At 38.6% G+C, this 17692-nt stretch overlaps 1 protein-coding gene and 1 non-coding gene across 2 annotated transcripts in view; both read left to right on the top strand.

Annotated features, from left to right (window-relative positions):
- The window catches only part of IL23R (interleukin 23 receptor), a 66952-nt gene that overhangs the window by 18202 nt on the left and 31058 nt on the right, over positions 1-17692 (top strand). The window contains exons 5-6 of the mRNA XM_036256718.1: positions 7952-8112; positions 17046-17191. Coding sequence (XP_036112611.1) covers positions 7952-8112; positions 17046-17191 — 307 coding nt within the window. The remainder of the gene's footprint in view (positions 1-7951; positions 8113-17045; positions 17192-17692) is intronic.
- On the top strand, positions 4977-5079 carry LOC118627360. Its single transcript, XR_004959114.1, has one exon. It is a non-coding gene; the product is annotated as a U6 spliceosomal RNA (small nuclear RNA).

The raw sequence follows: 17692 nt of genomic DNA, 5'->3' as shown, positions 1-17692 counted from the left end.
CGTGCCCTTAGCGGTAACCGAACCCGGGTCTCTCTGGACTGCAGGCCGATGCTCTAACCGCTGAGCAAAACTGGCCAGAGGAAGTTCATATATTTTTAAGAATAACGTGAATGGTGGAATTTTCTGTGCCATGAAAGACCAATAGGGCAATTATTTTTAGATGATATATAATTTCAGACCCCATAAAATCAATTGTTTATTCTACTGATTCATAAGACCTGCTTGTTTTTGCCACATCTTTTTCTTTAAAAAAAAAAAGTTTTTATTGATTTTTTAGAGAGAGAGGAAGGGGGAGAGAGATAGAAACATCAACATGAGAGAGAAACATCCATCGGCTGCCTCCTGCACAACTCTCACTGGGCATGAAGCCCACAACCCGGGCATGTGCCCTGACCAGGAATCGAACCAGGACTTCTTAGTCCATAGGATGATGCTCAATCCACTGAGCAGCCACACTGACTGGGCTACCACGTCCTTTTTATGTACATATACCTAACAACCAGAAAGAGTTCTTAGATATGATTCCAAATATATATATTTTTTATCCTCACCTGAAGACATTTTTTCATTTTAGATAGAGCAGGAGGAAGAGAGGGAGGGAGAGAGAGAAATATCGATGTGAGAGAGACACATCGACTGGTCGCCACCCACACAACCCCTACTGGGGCCAGGGACAAACTGCAACCGAGGTACATGCCCTTAGCGGGAATCGAACCTGGGTCTCTCTGGACCGCAGGCCGACGCTCTAACCACTGAGCAAAACCAGTCAGGGCCATATGATTTCAAATATTTTTAAGGCTCTGATATTATGTTTCAGTGATTCTTCTAGGACTCAATAAACTGTTCACATTTTAAAATCCTTTTCCTCACTGATTCTGTGCCTGTACTCAGAAAGTTAATTGTGGCTGGAGACAAACAAACTTACTGATACTACTTTCTATTCATGACCACTAACCTCAACTGGGCCCAGAGAGCAACCCAGTAACCCCACTACATTTCACTGGCCAGGTCACTTCCTCACTAACACAAATAATTATTTCATCATGTTTTCTCTCATCTCTGGCCTCCAGCATCTTTCATTCTCTACTGGTAATCTACTTCCTATTTATTTAAGAAAACAGGAGCAGTAAGAAATACTACAACCTCCCTTATCTACTGATGCATTGACGTTGTACCTGCATATTTGATCTTCTCTTCTACTACTGTGGATGAACAACCATTATCCTGAGGCCAAGTCTCCGCTTGTGTACTACCCCTCTGGCCTACTGGAGGACACTCCTCCAGCAATGTTCTTCTCTTTCTTCTGCATGATCACCTTTTCTGTCTTTACTGGATTTTTCCCTTCAGCTTTAAAACATGCTATAGCATCTGGCTTCTAGAAAACATACAACCCTCCCTTGGTCCCTCTCCTCTACTGCCCTATCTCTTTGCTCCTCTGCATGGCAAACTCCTCCAAAAAGTTGTATTTTATCTCTGCTTCCTCTCTTCTCATCCTCTCCTTAATCTAGTTTAGTCAAGTTTTTGCCCTCCGCTGAAACAGTGCCACCAGTGACTTCCCCATTGCCAAACCCAATAGCTTATTCTGAGTCCTTATCTTACTATCAAGAGCATTTACTAGAAGGAGCATTTCATTTAGCTTTTCACTTCCTTCTTCTGGCTGCTGGGACACCACTCCCCTTTGGTTCTCCTACCTTCACGGCTGTTTTTTCTCAGTCTCTCTGGCTGGTTCCTTTTCATGTTAAGTAAAGTAATAGGCCCTCACAGCACGATCCTAGGATTTCTTATTATCTCTATCTAAAACTCTTTACCTGAAAGATCTCATCCAAATTTATGGTGTAAAACTCTCTAACTTATATATCTCCAATCCATAGATCTCTTCTGAACATATATCTAGCCTCTTTCTCAACACTTCCTCTTAGAAATCCAAAAGGTAACTCAAAGCTAACATTTTCAAAATCAAACACCCAGTTTCCTCTATCCAGACTTGCATACTCATTTTCAGTAAATGGCAACTCCATCCTTCACATTATTCAGGTCAAAATCATTGGCCTCCTCCTGGATTCTTCTGTACAAATGATCAGCAAAACGTATTGGGTTTATCTTTAAAATCTGACCTCTTTTCACTATGTAGATAGCAATCCTGGTCTAAGCCACATCGTCTCTGATCTGATTTAGTTCAAGAACTTCCTGATTCCCTAGCCTCCAGCTTTGCCCTTCTATATTTCATTAGTTATTCACAAGTTGCCAGCATAATCCTTTTCACATGCATGTCACATCATGTCAGTCTTCTGCTCAAACTCTCTCATTTCAGTCAAATCAAAACCAGGGTCCTTCAATGCCCTATGTGACCTTACAGTGCCTTCTAAATCTCTCCCTCCTCCATAATTCTCTGATCTTTTCTCTAAGCCCCCTCCATCTCCCTCACTGTATCAAGCAACCTTGACCCCCTTACTGTTTACTGTTCTTTGAATGGGACAAGCAAGATCCTGACTCGGACCTTTGCAGATTACCCAGAATACTCTCCCTTCAGAGAGCCACACGTCTTGATCTTTGCTCTAATGTTACCTTCTCAGATACACCTTCCTCATCTCCCTAAAGCAAAAAACAAAACAAACAAAAAAAAACCCTACTTTTTCTTCTAGCACTTCCTAACCCTTTTTGCTTTATTTTTCTTCTGAACATGCATCATTAAAGGACATACTATGTATTTATTTGTTTCTACCAGAATGTATGTTCTACAAAGTTTGGGATTTTATCTGTTTTGTTCATTGTTGTTCATTTATGCAGTATTTTGATGTTTAAATGAATTTATTAATTGGTAGCATAAGGCTGGTTCCTCTTTTCCTCCCTGAAGTTTTCACTAAAGTAGTACTTGGGACATACTGGGTATTAAATAATTATTGTTAATGAGGGGTTAAATAAACAAAAGACACTATTCACTATATCACCATAAATTAACAGTGTTTATTAAAAATCTGTTAACTACAAGTAAAGCTAGGTACACAGAAAACTTTAGAAAAATATAAATCATACTGACTCCCTTCAATAAATAATCTGTCATGTATTAATTAGCACACGAAAAAACAAAATAGAAATAAGAAATTCAAAAACTTTTTAATATATAGTTTTATATAAAAATAGTCCCTCCTAGCTGGTGTGGCTCAGTGGTTGAGTGTCGACCTATTCATGAAGAGGTTGCCAGTTTAATTCCCATTCCGGGCACATGCCCGGGTTGCAGGCTCGATCCTCAGCAAGGGGGTTGTGCAGGAGGCAGCCACCTCTCTCCCTCTCCCTTCCTCTTTCTCTAAAAATGAATAAAAACTTTTTTTTAAAAGAGTGCTTATTAAAAGACATTTCTTAAAAAAATAGTCCCAAAGTATAGTCAGTCATTATTATCGGAATCTTCATCTAAAACAGTGCTTTGTGGTCTGGATGTTAACATGAGAGTATGCTTTAAAAGCAAAATTAAATTACCTAGTATATGGTTAATGTTGTTTTAAAAATACATTTTCATTTTGACTTGTGATCTCAATATGTGCGATAAAAGAATTAGCCACAAACCAATTAAGAATATGCATGCGGTTTTCTCTAACTGGAAAATATTCAAAGATGCCCTACTTAGTACTTACACATAGTTGCCATTTTCCTATTTTCACATTTTAATTCTTTCTTAGCATGTGATTAGCCTATCTTATAACAAATTCTCTGCTTATTTATTTATGTTGCATCTTTTTGCAAAAAGAGTGTAAGGCAACTATGTAAACACTTGAATTAATGGCATGATTTGACCTCAGATACAAGCAATATAAAATTTCACTTGTTAAAATATAGCACTTTTAAAATTTTCATTTTTATTCTTTTAAATGTGCAAAAGTCGTATGTCATAAGTACCTTTTAAGTCATAATAATTGTCTTTTGAAAATATATTTGTATTGACTTTTAGAGAGAGAGGAAGGGAAAGGGAGGAAGAGATAGAAACATTGAGGTGAGAGAGAATTACTCATCAGCTGCCTCCTGCACACCTCCTACTAAGGATACTAAGGATCGAGCCCACAACCCAGGCATGTGCTCTGATTGGGAATCAAACCCATGACACTCAACCACTGAGCCACACCAGCTAGGCACCATTGGTTTTTTGTTGTTGCTGTTTTTTTAATAAGCCCCTTATTATGTGTGAAGCCACCTGTTCTATGTTTTCTTTTTTCATTTACTCACTTATCTCATCTACTCATGATAACAACAGTGTTATTATTTCTGTTTTACAGATGAGTAAACTGAAGTACATAGAGATTAGCTAACTGGCTTCAAATCTCACAATTTATCAAGGGGCAGGACTGAAATTTGAACCTAAGTCTGTCTCTAAAACCCAAGCCCTGTGCTTTTCATCACTATGATACGTTCTTCTTGGCCTGTCATGGTGCTCATAGTGATCTCTCTGCTGGTGAGAGGAAGAGGCAGCACCAGAAAATGTGCATTGAAAGTCAAAAATCTGAGCTGAACTAGACAGAGTAGCTGCTGGCCCTGCGTGCTCTGTACCCCCTCACCCTCCAGCACCCACCTCTGCCAGCCTTAGGGAGAGTTCTTGATTGCCTGCTGAAGTTATCCTGCTCTGGTAGTGGCAATGAGTTTAAAATATAGAAATACAATTTATGTAGTATTTTGATTTATAAATGCATTTATTACTTGGTAGCGTAAGGTTGGTTCCTCTTTTCCTCCTTGGAGTTTTGTGTCTTAGCAAGCATGCTACTCTGCGTTCCAACACATCTAAGCGGGTGGCAAGTTATAATCCTGGCTGGGAGATTGTGGAGCTGGAGAAATTAGGGAGTTGCTCTATAGAGACACAATAGTAGCAGGACTTGAAGTGGAGCCCTAGGGATGAAGCGCCAGTGATTTTTAAACTGTTTCTCCACAAAACCTATTAAGTCAGTCCCCCAAGAAAAGGAGCAGTTGATGGTATTAGATAAAGAAATCAGGCGGCGCTTGCCTCGGCAGCACAAATACTATAATAAGAACAGCGCAGAGAAGATGAGACCCCTGAACGAGGATGACATACACATTTGTGAAGCATTCTATTTGTTAAATATAAGAATGTAGGGTACTTGTCTTTTCACCATTGTTCAAATTCCAAGGTTATCTCCTGTCTAAATTAGACTATATCAAGCTAGGTTTCACAATGCCGTACAATTAACTTAGGAATCTACAAGTAATATACCAAACAGATAGTTAATATAGAGAGAGAACCTAGACCATGACCACAGCTACCAAAAACAGGGAGAAAAGATAAAATAAGAAAATAATATTTTTAAAAAATACTTCACTTTCTTTGGTTGTCTCTTAAAGGTGATGGAGAGAAAATTATTAAAAATGATGAACAGAGCTCTGACCAGGTAGCTCAGTTGGTTAAAGTGTTGTCCCGATACTCCCAGGTTATGGGTTCAATCTCCAGTCAGGGTACACACAAGAAGCAACTAGTGAATGCATAAATAAGTGGAACAACAAATCGATGTTTTTTTCTCTCTCTCCCCTTCCTATCTCTCTAAAATCAATCAATTTATTTATTTCGTTTAGCCTCACCTGAGGACATTTTTTTTCCATTTTTTGTTCAGATAGAGTGGGAGGGGGAGAGAGAGAGAGGGAGAGAGACAGAGAGAGAGACATTGGTGTAAAAGGGACACATCGAGTGGCTGCCACCTGCACGACAAACCAGGGCCAGGGACAAACTGCAACCGAGGTATGCGCCCCTAGCGGGAACTGAACCCAGGTCTCTCTGGACCACAGGCCACAGGCTCTAACCGCTGAGCCAAACCGTCCAGGGCAATAAATTTTTTTTAAGTATCAAAAAAAAAAAAAAAAAAGGCAAACTAAGGATATCAGAAAGGGAGCATGCTGTTGGCAATAATGGAGTAACTGGCAAGAAACATGATTTTCACAGGAAGATAATTTAGTTGGAAATGAGCTATGGCTCTGATGTTAGGCAGACATTCAGATGTACCTCCCAGTGAGAGGGCAGGTATGTGGTAGCCATACCTGTGGAGTAGCCCACCCGGTGAGTGAGCTGAGAGAAAGAGCTAAAAGAAAGACAAGTGCCAGGGGCTGGCCCTCTGTGGTGGGGTAAGAGGAGGAGGGAGGGGAACCCAGGTGCAAGTACGAGGGAGGGAAGATGTCGCTAAACGGGGGTGAAAAAGAGACATAGGAGGTCTCACCCAGAAGACAGAAGGAAGTAAGAATTTTAAGTAAGAGGGACAGATGGTAGAAAGGATTCAGAAGACATCACCTAGGAAAGGATGCCATTTCAGAAGAGTAGTTTCATAGGAAAAGTGAAGGCAGAAATCACAACAAAGGGCTTACAAAACAAGTAGAAATGATAACTTAGATGTAGTAACCACAGATGTAGAAAATCTGGCTGAGAAACTTAAAAAAGGAAATAAAAAGAGTTGGTAGTTCAAAGGGTTCAAGAAATGTAAACTTACTGAAGTCTAGTGAAAACGCTTTCATGTTATCAATGAATCTGACTACAGATAATGGTGTCTAAGAGTCTGAGGAGGCCCTGTATTTACCTCTGCAGATTTCCCTCGTGGGCTCTGAACCAACTGAGAAACCACAGAGTCAGCCGGCGAAAATCAACATATAAAAATATCTGTGTTTTAATTGATTTTAAATATGTATTCAAATATTTGAATAATCTTAAATATTTTATAATATGTACTGCTGATGAAGCTTGATAATGGGGAGCGTGGCTTTGGTATGTTGCAACAGGAAGCTTTCTAACACTGATCCTCCTGGAAGAAACAGATGTACTGCGCTTGATCCCGGTCATAGCCAGTGCTAGACAGCGGCAGGTCCTACATGGAAGACTCACTCTTCTACGTCTTTGAGCATATGGGGCAGACTAGACGAGCACATCTCTCTGGTCTTCTGACTCCTGAGGGAAAAAGAAAGAGGAAGGGACTGAGGTGTCCACGTCCAGTTTTTCTTGAGTAGAATCACCCCCACTTTCCAGAGGGAAGAGAGATCGAGGGGCGGAATAAGAAATGGGGAGGTTTAAAGACACTCTCTCCTTACAGAAACCAGAAGATGAGGGAAGAAGCATTCCCTGGTACTCTGCTCTCCACTACTCCCCACCTCTACCCCCTTAAAATATTATAGAGTAGACGTTTTTAAAGGACTTAAAAGAGAGGCCCAAACCTTTTGTTCAAGGCTAACATCAGTTAATACTAAAATTTTAAGATTTAGTATTAATAAATACCTTTGGGAATTTTAATTGGTGGGTTAGAGATTTTCAGTTATTCAATTTCAAAAACTTAGAGAAATACAATTTGAAGTGATAATCTCCGCCTCCTCATCACCTCTCAGCCCATTCTTACCCTCATCCTACATCTGGTAAAAATGTCTGACTCAAAGCCCTTGCACTGAACCCCTATGCAATGCTCCTTCCCAGAGGGAACTCATTTATTTCAAGCTTTGTCCAGAGCCAACTTATTTAATAGGCACAGTAGACACAGTGTCTATGGCCCACAGTACTTTCAGGAGTCCATGAAAATGTTTAACTTAAAATCAGAAGGAAAAAATGAACTGTTAAGTCAGAGAAAATGTTTTAATATGTGATGTTAATATATTTGCTTTTATAGCAATAGTTGCAAAATATTATAAAAACATCAGTATGTACACATATATAGAAATATAAACATAGTTACGCACACATATACTATTTTTTTCTTAATGGAAGGAGTCCATGAAAGTGAAATTGCTTAGGGGCCCATGAAAGTCACACTGTGGCCGTAGATAGTCTTGAATCTTTTTTTTTTTTTTTTAATTTTCAAAATAAAATGAACTTGTTCTATTTTTAGTAACTGTTGCATTCTGAAAGCAGGTTAAAATGATAGCATCAAAAAATTGAGGAATAATTAACTCAAGCCAAACATAACCGGTAATTATCATCTTTTTTTTAAAGTTTAGAAACAGAAGAAGAACAACAATATCTCACCTCAAATTATATTAACATCTCCACTGATTCATTACAAAGAGGCAAGGAGTATTTGGTCTGGGTCCAAGCTGCAAATGTACTAGGCGTGGAGAAGTCAAAACAACTGCAGATTCACCTGGATGATATAGGTAAAGAATAAGAAATTCTATACTGCCTTTACAAGTAAACAACTAATCTGTGCTGACCTAGTTAAGTGAAGTCTAGATCTGAAAGGAGTTCCCCGAAAGTTCCTGTAGATCATGGTAAAGGAAACAAGAATGTGTTTTTAAAAATATTTTTTAAAAACTTTTTATGTTCAAGCATTGTTCTAAGGGCAAGGGGGGATAAAATAGACAGTATCTTACCATCTACCAGAGAATATAGAAAGAAATAAGAATTAGAATAAAAGTGTTATGAGTCTTATGTTGTGAGGACAGTATAATAAAGAATTCTTTTGTATGCATTATTGTGGAAGTTATGTTTCTGTTTTTATTTTGAAAAGTTTTACAAAATACATAGAAAATTGTGGAGAATTATGAAGACATCTCTATGTGTATCAGCCAAATTTAACAAATGTTAATATTTTTTTCTTCAGATATTTTTAGACCCTTGCCTTTTTAAACTTACAATATAGAATAAATATTTCTATGCATTTAATCTATAATAGTATTTTAATAAATGTCTTTATATTGTTGGAGATTTTTACTGTTTTCACATTTCCACCACTATAAACTATTGCCATGAACAACCCTTTGGCTAAAGTTTTGCTTGTAGTTGGTTTTCTCCTTAAGATAAATTCCAAAAAGCAATTGGGACTTTTACAACTTGAGTCTTTTACAACTACATCCCAGAGTTCAGCCAAAGAGCACCAATGTGAATCACCCTCTCTTTGAAGATCCTCATGCCAAGTGTTCCTGTTTTTATCACAGTACTCCATCCACCCTTATCTGTGGATTTACTATATGTGATTTCAGTTGTGCTTGGTCAACTGCAGCCCAAAAATATTGAATGAAAAATTCCGGAAATAAACAATTCATAAATTTTAAACAGTGTGCCACTCTGAGTAGTGTGATGAAATCTCAAGCCATCTTGTTACATTCTGCCCAGGTTGTAAATCATCCACTCACTATGTACAGCTACCTGCCTGTTAGTCACTTAGTAGCCGTCTTGCTTATCAGATTGACTGTCACGGTGCCACAGTATTTGTGTTCAAGTAACACTTATTTTACTTAATAATGCCACAGAGAGCAAGAGTAGTGATGCTGGCAATTCAAATATTCCAGATAGAAGTCGTAAAGTGCTTCCTTTAAGTGAAAAGGTAAGTATAGTACAAAAATATATTATGAGAGAGGGAGAGTACACATTCATATAACTTTTATTACAGTATACTATTGTAATTGTTCTATTTTATTATTAGTTATTGTTATTCTCGTATTGTGCCTAATTATAAGTTAAACTTTATCATAGGTATGTATGTACAGGAAAAACCAGAGAATACATAGGGTTTGGTGCTATCTGTGATTTCAGGCATCCCCTGGGGGGTCTTAGAACCTATCTGCCATGGATAAAGAGAGAGTGCTATATGAAGGATGATTTCAACAAGCTGACATTTATGCAGCACTTTCTTCAGTGCTAACTGCTATTACATACATGACCTTATTTAACTCTCACAACAGCCCTGTTTTGTAGAAGAGATTACAATGTATACATGAGAAAATCAAGGCTAAGTTGCACTAACAAATCTGAGATTTGCAGAGCTAGGAAGCTTCTAATTCCAACACTCTCAACTCCTATCCTCAGTTTTTATTTATTTATTATTTTTTGTTTTTGTTTTAACTCATCTTTATTGTTGAATGTATTATAGATACCCCCCCTTTTTTTCCCCCATTGATCCCCTCCTCCCCAATCCTGCCCCCCCTCCAGCCTTCCCCACACTATTATTGGTGTCCTTTGGTTATGCATATATGCATAGAAGTTCTTTGGTTTATCTCATCCTGCCCACCCTCCCCCTTCCCTTTGAGGTTCATAAGTCTAACAACCAATTTGTACTTCTTAATTCCTTCATCTTTTACACCCATCCCTCCAGCCCCCGCCCATCTGGCAAGCAACAAAATGTTCTCAGTATCTATGAGTCTGTTTCTGTCCTACTTGCTCATTTTGTTTATAGATTCAATTATTGATAGATATGTATTAATTAACATTTTATTGGTTATATTTTTGTTCTTATTCTCCTTCAAGAAGACCTTTCAACATTGTATATAATACTGGTTTGGTGGTGATGAACTCCTTTAGTTTTTTGGGGGTTTTTTGGCCTGGGAAACTCTTGATATGTCCATTGATTCTAAATGATAGCTTTGCAGGATAGAGTAGTCTTGGTTGTAGGTCGTTGCGTTTTATCACCTTGAATATCTCTTGCCACTCCTTTCTGGCCTGCAAAGTTTCTTTTGAGAAATCAGCTGACAGTCTTATGCTCCTTTGTAGGTAATAAACTGCTTTTCTCTTGCTGCTTTTAAGATTCTCTCTTTGTATTTAACTTTTGGTATTTTGATGATAATGTGTCTTGGTGTGGTCCTCTTTGGGTTCATCTTGTTTGGGACTCTTTGTGCTTCCTGGACTTGTATGTCTGTTTTCTTCACCAAGTTAGGGAATTTGTTTTTTTGTCATAATTGTTTCAAATAGGTTTTCAATTTCTTATTGTCTCTCTTATCCTTTTGGCACTCTTATGATGCGAATGTTGGCACGCCTGAAGTTGTCTCATAGGCTCCTTACACTATCCTCATTTTTTTCAATTCTTTTTTTTTTTTGCTGTTCTGATTGAGTGTTTTTTGCTTCCTTACATTCCAAATCGATGGTTTGCTTCTTGGCTTTACCTACTCTACTATTGATTCCCTGTAAATTATTCTTTATTTCAGTTAGTGAATCCTTCATTTCTGACTAATCCTTTTTTATGTTGTTGGTGTTCTTACTAAGTTTCTTAGAGGTCTCCTTAAGTTTCTTGAAGGTCTCACTAAGTTCCTTGAATGTCTCACCAAGTTCCTTGAGCTACATTATAACCTGTGTTTTGAAATCTGTATCTGATAGATTGCTTATCTCCATTTTGTTTAATTCTTTTCCTGGAGTTTTGTTCTTTTTTTTTTTTTTCATTTGGGACATGTTTCTTTGTCTCCTCATTTTGGCTGCTTCTCTGTGACTGTTTCTATATATTAGGTACAGTTGCTATGTCTCCTAGGCTTCACAGGGTAGCCTATTGTTGTAGGTGTCCTGTAGGATCCAGTGGCACAGCCTCCCTGATCACCCCAGCTGGGCCCTTGAGGTGCACCCCTAGTGTGGACTGTATACCCTTCTGTTGTAATTGAGTCTTAACTTCTGTTGGCACATCAATGGGAGGGATTTACTCAGGTTGATCAGCTGCAAGGACTGGCTATGCCCACTGACCACTGGCCTCTGACTACCTTGGAGGATCAGATGTGTAGGGGCCCACCACACAGAGCAAGATTTACTTCAGTAGGATTCTGGTGCCCAATGAGTCCACTCATTGAGTGTGTCACTTGTGGAGGTGGTCGGGTGGTAGTGTTTCAATGTGGTTGAAGCTGTCCACTGGATGTGCTGGCTATGGGGCAAGGTCAGCCACTGCCTGTGTTCTATCTGGGGCCAGTCGATATAAGCTACAAAGTGATCTGCAGATGGCTGCTTCTTGTGCTGGGCTTGGAGGTGCCCAGGAAAAGCCAGGTTGTGAACCAAGGCTGGCTGCTTCTAGTGCCAGGCCTGGAGCCACTTAACGAGAGATATGGGGCTTGGTGAGACCAGATGCTGCTTGTTTGAGAGATTTTAGGAAACTCTGAAGCAGGATCCAAGACAGGCCAATCCTAAGGTAAAGCCTTTGGAAACAGCTTGAGTGGGTCTGAAAGTCGGGTGGGGCAGGGCCTCAGGGAATCACCAGGGCAGGGCAAACAGTGTGAGCCAGGTTGCTGGAATCCCAGATTTGGTGGCTGTCTGCCACCCCAGGGAAGGGCTCACCAAAGCAACATCAGCCTCCACCAGCACATCTGTCTAGGAGAAAGCTGCCTCTCCAGCCCCTGTCCCTAGACCAAACACCTCAGTTTTTCCCTCTATGTCTCTGGCACCTCTCATGGTGCCTCCCCTCCAAGCTTAGAGGAAGCAGGTCTGAGTAAGTCTGTGCGTGGGCCCTTTAAGAGGAACTGCCTGGGCTCCAGCAGCCACAGCCTCCCTCCTGCTGGTTTTTCCAGCCAGAAGTTATGGGGACTTCTCTTCCCAGCACTAGAACCTTGAGCTGGGCACCTGGTGTGGGATGGGGACCCCTCATTCCTCAGCGGGGACCTTCCCAGCTGAGGTGTCCCTCCTGATTTTTATCCAACATATCGTGGGTGTGGGCCCAGCCCGCCCGCGCCTCCGCCCCTCCTACCAGTCTCGATGTAGCTGTTTCTTTAATTTCACAGCTGTAGGACTTCCATTCAGCTCGATTTCAGGTGGTTCTGAATGATGGTTGTGTTGTAGTGTAGTTGTAATTTTGATGTGGTTGTGGGAGGAGGCAATACTGTGTTTACCTGCCACCACCTTGACAGGACAGCCTCCTATATTTATTTAAACACACATTACAATGTGTCTGACAACTTTCCTGCTGACTGATGATTTAGGGGATATGATGCTTTCTTTTGGGGTACAACCTGGGTGTCTTTAGGGGAGCACGAGGGTCTTCCACTGGAACTATTATCTCAACTTCTGTTTTGACTAAAGTCAGCTATCTCAACTAATAGGATTGGTCTAAAAATCTGTCATTATGCTGACTATGGTGATAAAAAAATAATTCCATTGTATTATATATTCTTGGAGTTACAGTACTCTTGACCTATACATTTTTGTAAATTTATATTTTGAGGTAGGATGGGGGGGGGGGTAATATGCCCTTTTCTTATAACAGATTCACCTTAATAGATTGATTTTTAAAGGCTGTCATATCCATTATCATTTTGGCAATATCATTTTTAGTAACTAAACTATTAGTAGTATTACTTATAAATGTCATTGTGATCTTATTATGACCTTAGTATTATTGAAATGTGTTCCAGACAACAAGCACGTTACATTAAATTCTGGAAACAATCATGCATGGTTCTGTGCCCATTTTACAGATGATGAAAGAGATAAAATAATTTGCTAAAGGTCACATAGCTAGTAAGGACAGCTAGATTTCACCCCAGAATAGTTGATTTGCCATAGTTAACTATCATCCCACTTCCTATAAAGCAAAAATCTCCTCTGGTCTTCCCCCAGCAATTCTGACTTCTCAACTGCAAATCAGGGAGCCTCTTGTTTGGAGTTATTATTTCTATTCCTCTTCGTCTTCCTCCTTCTCCTCCCCTCCATCCTCTTTTCTCATTATTCAAATAATGTAACAGTATAGGAGGTTCCACACAACAAAGTCACCAGAATATTAATAGATGAGCTATTTTCATTTGAGACACTTTAAGAATGAGACATTACAAGTTAGATAAATGAACTGTTCTTTGAAAATGAGGACAGTAGTCTCTCCTGGGAGCAATTTCCACATAATAGTGATGGGATTGGGCTTTAATTAAGTTAGAGAGGCTGTGCTGAAAGGCAGGACTGAATTAATAGTGCAGTAACACTGTGCCAAAATGACATGTGCAAGAAATGCTCAAACTTCTCATGTAGAGAAATAAAAAAATTTTTTTTGGTACGTGCCCCTAGAGGGAACTGAACCTGGGACTCTGGTCCATATGCCGATGCTCCAACTGCTGAGCCAAACTGGCCAGGGTAAGAAATAAATTTGAATACAGAAAGTGCAGTGCTTCCTGAATGCCATTTTGAACATTAATTTCCTCCAGTGAATAATGATGGATAAATACATGCGATTTATTTTAATATAAATGGAAATTTCAAATATTGTGTCTATGATGATGACAGTTTGGGGGGGATTTTTGGATTATTTTGAATTTATAAATATTTCATGGCAGGCAAAACTGAATAATACATTGTTTATAGATAAATATATATGAGGTAAAAAGAAACAGAGGAAGATATAAAGTGGAAATATATACCATGTTCATGGATTGGAAAAATCAACATCATTAAAATGTTCATACTACCCAAAGCAATCTACAGATTCAATGCAATCCCTATTAAAGCACCAATGGCATATTTCACAGATCTAGAACATATATTTCAAAAGTTTATGTGGAATCATAAAAGACCCCAAATAGCCACAGCAATCTTGAAAAAGAAGAACAAAGTGGGAGGGATCACAATACCAGATATCAAGTTATACTACAAAGCCATCATAATCAAAACAGCCTGGTATTGGCATAAGAACAGGCATATAGATCAATGGAACAGAACAGAGAACCCAGAAATCGACCCAAGACAGTATGCTCAATTAATATTTGACAAAGGAGGCAAGAACATACAATGGTGAAAAGTCAGTCTCTTCAATAAATGGTGCTGGAAAAATTGGACAGCTACATGCAAAAAAATGAAACTAGACCACCAACTTACACAATACACAAGAATAAACTCAAAATTAATAAAAGACTTAAATGTAACCCATGAAACCATAAAAATCCTAGAACAAAATGTAGGCAGAAAAATCTCAGACAGCAGAATTTTCACTGATACATCACCTAGGGCAAGAGAAACAAAGGAAAAAATTAATACATGGGACTATATCAAACTAAAAAGCTTCTGCACAGCAAAAGGAATCAGCATCAAAATGGGAAGGGAACCCATTCTCTGGGAGAATACATTTGCCAATGATACATCAGATAAGGAGTTAATTTCCAAAATATATAGAGTACTCATATATTTCCAAAATATATGGAGTACTCAACAAAAAGAAGACAAACAATCCAATTGAAAAATGGGCAGAGGAGCTGAATAGGCACTTCTCCAAACAGGACATACAAATGGCCAGGAGACATATGAAAAAATGCTCAACATCACTAATAATCAGAGAGATGCAAATTAAAACAACAATGAGGTATCACCTCACATCTACCAGAATGGCTGCCATCAACAAATGCTGGTAAGGATGTGAAGAAAAGGGTACTCTAGCACACTGCTGGTGGGAATGCAGACTGGTGCAGCCACTATGGAAAACAATATGGTGTTCCCTCAAAATATTAAAAATGGAGCTGCCATGTGACCCAGTGATCCCACTTCTTGGAATATATCCTAAGAAGCCTGAAACACCAATCAGGAAGAATATATGCACCCCTATGTTCATAGCAGCACTATTTACAATCACCAAGATCTGGAAACAGCCCAAGTGTCCATCAATAGATGAGTGGATAAAAAAGCAGTGGTGCCCTGGCCGGTTTGGCTCAGCGGTTAGAGCGTCGGCCTGCGGTCCCGAGAGACCCGGGTTCGGTTCCGCTAAGGGCACGTACCTCGGTTGCAGATTGTCGCTGGCCCTGATTGGTCGTGCGGGTGGCAGCCACTCGATGTGTCCCTTCACGTCGATGTTTCTCTCTCTCTCTCTCCCTCTCTCTCCCTCCCACTCTATCTGAACAAAAAATGTCCTCGGGTGAGGATAAAAAAAAAAAAAAAAGGAAATAAAGATACTTTGTACAACCTTTAAAAAAAAAAAAGCAGTGGTACATTTACACAATGGAATACTACTCAGCTTTAAGAAAGAAAGATCTCTTACCCTTCAAGACAACAATGGAGAGACCTGGAGAGTATTGTGCTAAGCAAAATAAGCCAATCAGAGAAAGACAAGTACCACATGATCTCACTTATTTGTGGAACATAATAAACAAAATAAACTGTCAACAAAAAGAGATTCAGAGTCATGGAAGTAGGGAACAGACTGACCAACCTCAGAGGGATGGGGAGTTGGAGGGGTGGGAAGAGATAAACCAAAGAATGTATATGCATATATGTACAACCAAGGGACACAGACATTAGGTTGGGGAAAGCAGGAGGAGGGTAGGAGCAGGAAGGGGTCAATGGGGGAAAAAGGAGGACATCTGTAATACTTTCCACAACAACAAAAAATAAATAAATACTAGCTTTGGATGTTTTGAGAACAAACAAAATAAATACATATGAGGGGGGGAAAAAAGCAATAGAACTATTACCAATATCTTAAGGATAGGAGTTACCTCTGATAGAAACAGGAAAAGAGATTTGGGAATGGTTGTTTGGCCACCAGTCAATGTCTTCCATAGGATCTACAACAGATGATAACCAATACGAATTTCAGTTCCCATTTGAAAGTTAATGTCATAGAACATAGCAATAATTAGTAAAATATTAGAGTCTTATGAAACTTGCTTTGGTCAAATCATACTTTCAAATACAGATTTGTTTTAATGGAGAATAAAACAAGTTAGCAATAAATATAAATATTAATACAAATTTCCACATAACAAAGGAGAATAAAAATAGTATTATTGTAAAAGGTTTAAATTTAACAACTTATGAAATCAGATTCTCTGAAGTAAATTTAGGATGTAAAACATCCTTTCTCCCTAAACAGATGCAGGGAAGAAGAGCTCTCTCCTTTATTTCTTTTTTACACTCTTTTGTTAATAAGGCCAGACTCTGAAATTTCATTTGTTAGGATTACAAGGCTGTGGGAGGTGAGGGAAAGACAAGACTGTCACAGTTCTTTTCAAAAGAAATGAAGAATGGGCTAAATAGAATTTTACTTAACAACAACAATTTTCTCCTATATAACAGAATAGAAAACAAGGGGAAAAAATCATTAATTGTTCATTAGATCATGGAATTGTTTTTTTAGTACTTTGAGGTTTTTAAAATAACCTATAAATTTATTTATTGATTTGAGAGAAAGAGGGAGAGACAAAAAAACACGTTGATTTGTTGTTCCACTTATGTATATGCATTCATTGGTTGATTCCAGTATGTGCTATGACCGGGGATCAAACCCACAACCTTGGCATATTGAGACCACACTCTAACCAACTGAGCTAAGTGGCCAGGGAAATAGTTTTAACATGTCCATAGGTTGATGAAAAGATATACGTTTCCCCTTAGTTAAGTTTAAAATTGCTGGGTTTTTGTTTTTGTTTTTTTGTAGTGATACCTTCTGCAGCCGTCATTTCCAGGGCAGAAGATATAAATACTACAGTCCCCAAGACCATAATTCATTGGAATAGTCAAACAACAATTGAAAAGGTTTCCTGTGAAATGAGATACAAGGCTACAACAAACCAAACCTGGAATGTAAGCTAACTTTCACTATTCTTTAGCATGTAAGTGACCACAGTGGACTTACAATTATCTATTTTATATCTTTTTATCTGATTCTTTGTGTGATTTTCAAACCACTCTAGTTTTTAATAATGATTATAGTAATCTTCCAAACAGAGAGATGTTTTCTGAAAAGGTCCTTTTGTAAATTGCTAGATAGACAAGTGTCCAGTTGAGAGATTTCCTTGTAATTCAGTATCTTAGGGTGAAATTTACATCAGTAATCATGGGTATAAAATTTAAATATTCTATGCTAAAATTTAACAGGCATCCAGAAAAATAAAAACTGTTCAAAAAGAACTTCAGATTTTAAATTTAAAAAAAAAATGTGCAATTTAAAATGTAAGATTTGTAACTAGGATAGGCCTCAGTCTTAGATGAGCATAAGGTTAAAAAGCGAATGTCTAGACAAATTTATTATCCTTAACTATCAATGGCAAGTTATCAAGTGTCTTAGGAGAGGCATAGGTACAA

The sequence above is a fragment of the Molossus molossus genome, unplaced genomic scaffold, assembly GCF_014108415.1.
Source record: "Molossus molossus isolate mMolMol1 unplaced genomic scaffold, mMolMol1.p scaffold_m16_p_12, whole genome shotgun sequence".
Lineage (NCBI taxonomy): Eukaryota > Metazoa > Chordata > Mammalia > Chiroptera > Molossidae > Molossus > Molossus molossus.
The sequence above is the reverse complement of the archived record's forward strand: the minus strand, read 5'-3'. Positions and strand labels throughout refer to the sequence as shown.